This window comes from Magallana gigas, chromosome 10 (assembly GCF_963853765.1).
Source record: "Magallana gigas chromosome 10, xbMagGiga1.1, whole genome shotgun sequence".
NCBI lineage: Eukaryota > Metazoa > Mollusca > Bivalvia > Ostreida > Ostreidae > Magallana > Magallana gigas.
This window is the reverse complement of record NC_088862.1, coordinates 24,000,571-24,001,819: the sequence shown is the minus strand read 5'-3', so window position 1 is coordinate 24,001,819 and position 1,249 is coordinate 24,000,571. Positions and strand designations below refer to the sequence as shown.

At 41.7% G+C, this 1,249-nt stretch overlaps 1 protein-coding gene across 1 annotated transcript; it reads right to left on the bottom strand.

Moving 5' to 3' along the window:
* LOC105318087 (WD repeat-containing protein 74) lies at positions 1-1,249 on the bottom strand. The gene has a single exon (XM_011415008.4). It carries the CDS (start codon positions 1,206-1,208, stop codon positions 6-8), a length of 1,203 nt encoding a protein of 400 aa, XP_011413310.3. The 5' UTR covers positions 1,209-1,249; the 3' UTR covers positions 1-5.

The window sequence follows — 1,249 nt, the reverse complement described above, 5'->3', positions numbered from 1 at the left end:
TACAATCAAGCTTTTATTCCAGTTTTCCTTTTCTTATTTTTAACATTTTTCGACTTTGACTGTTTATCAAATTCCCCTGATTCTTCTCCAGTTTGCTTTCTTTTGATTTTTTTCTTATTGTTAGAATTCTTCACATCCTCTCTTTTGGTTTTCGTCTGGACGACCTCCATATTCCCCCAGATTTCGTCGTCATTTCCATCTTCGTCTGAGACGACCTCCGTTTTGACGACCACTTCCTCTTCATTGTCCACATCATTCCCATCCCAGCTAGATTTTAGAAGGAGAGCGGAGAGTCGAGATTTCAAGTAGATTTTCTGTTGAGATTTGTCATCCGTCGAGTGAATGTGCAGATATCGATCCAACCCACAGGACACTATAACCGGCAATGTAGGGTGATGTTCGACTGCCCGGATGGCACCTGCGAGACCCCTAAACACTTGAACTGGTCGCCCTTTTCTTATGTCCAAAACTGCTAATTTTCCAACCGTATTCCCAACCACGACTTCGTTTTCATTCTTAGGGCAGAGAGATAGAGCTGTGATGGGATATTCGTCAAATGACATATCTAGAACCGGCCTTCTCTGTGCTTTCAAGTCATACATTCTCACTTGATGGTGACCTGTTGCAGTGAAAATTTTCTCAGACTTTGGTAGAAACCTTGCACAGGTGACCCAAACAGGTACCCGTAAATTAAGCCAGTCATTTCTCACATTTTTAGCGGTAAATTTTGGATTTTCCGTTAATTCTATGTCCCATATTTTGAGCTCATTTTCTTTCCCTCCTGTAGCAAAAATATTTCTCTCAGTTGGATTTTGCTCGAAAGTAAACACGTCCTTCCCAGCATTTATCTCGGACTCTACCTCGCCATCTTTCCACAAACGGACAAGTCCTGTATCAACACATGAAACAAAATCACCGTTCAGCAATCTGACACCTCGAAGTTTTGATTCCTCTGTCCCAAGAGTAAATGAATCGGAAAAGGTTCGAGTCGCCGAATTCCAAATCGTCACAGTTCTGTCTTTGGAACCAATACACACATCAGTCTCCGTTTCGTCTTTCCAACACAATGATACAATTTCTTTTGATTTATCTACAGATTCTGTGTCGTGTAAATTCAACCACTCGGCTTTGGAAACGTTGATTCCTTTTAAAAGTCCTGTTTCTGAACCGACGAACACGTCCAGCACTTTCAGCATGGGCGCAGCCATTTTTAAGTGCGAAGTAAATCTTAAAACCGGACCAGTCAAAT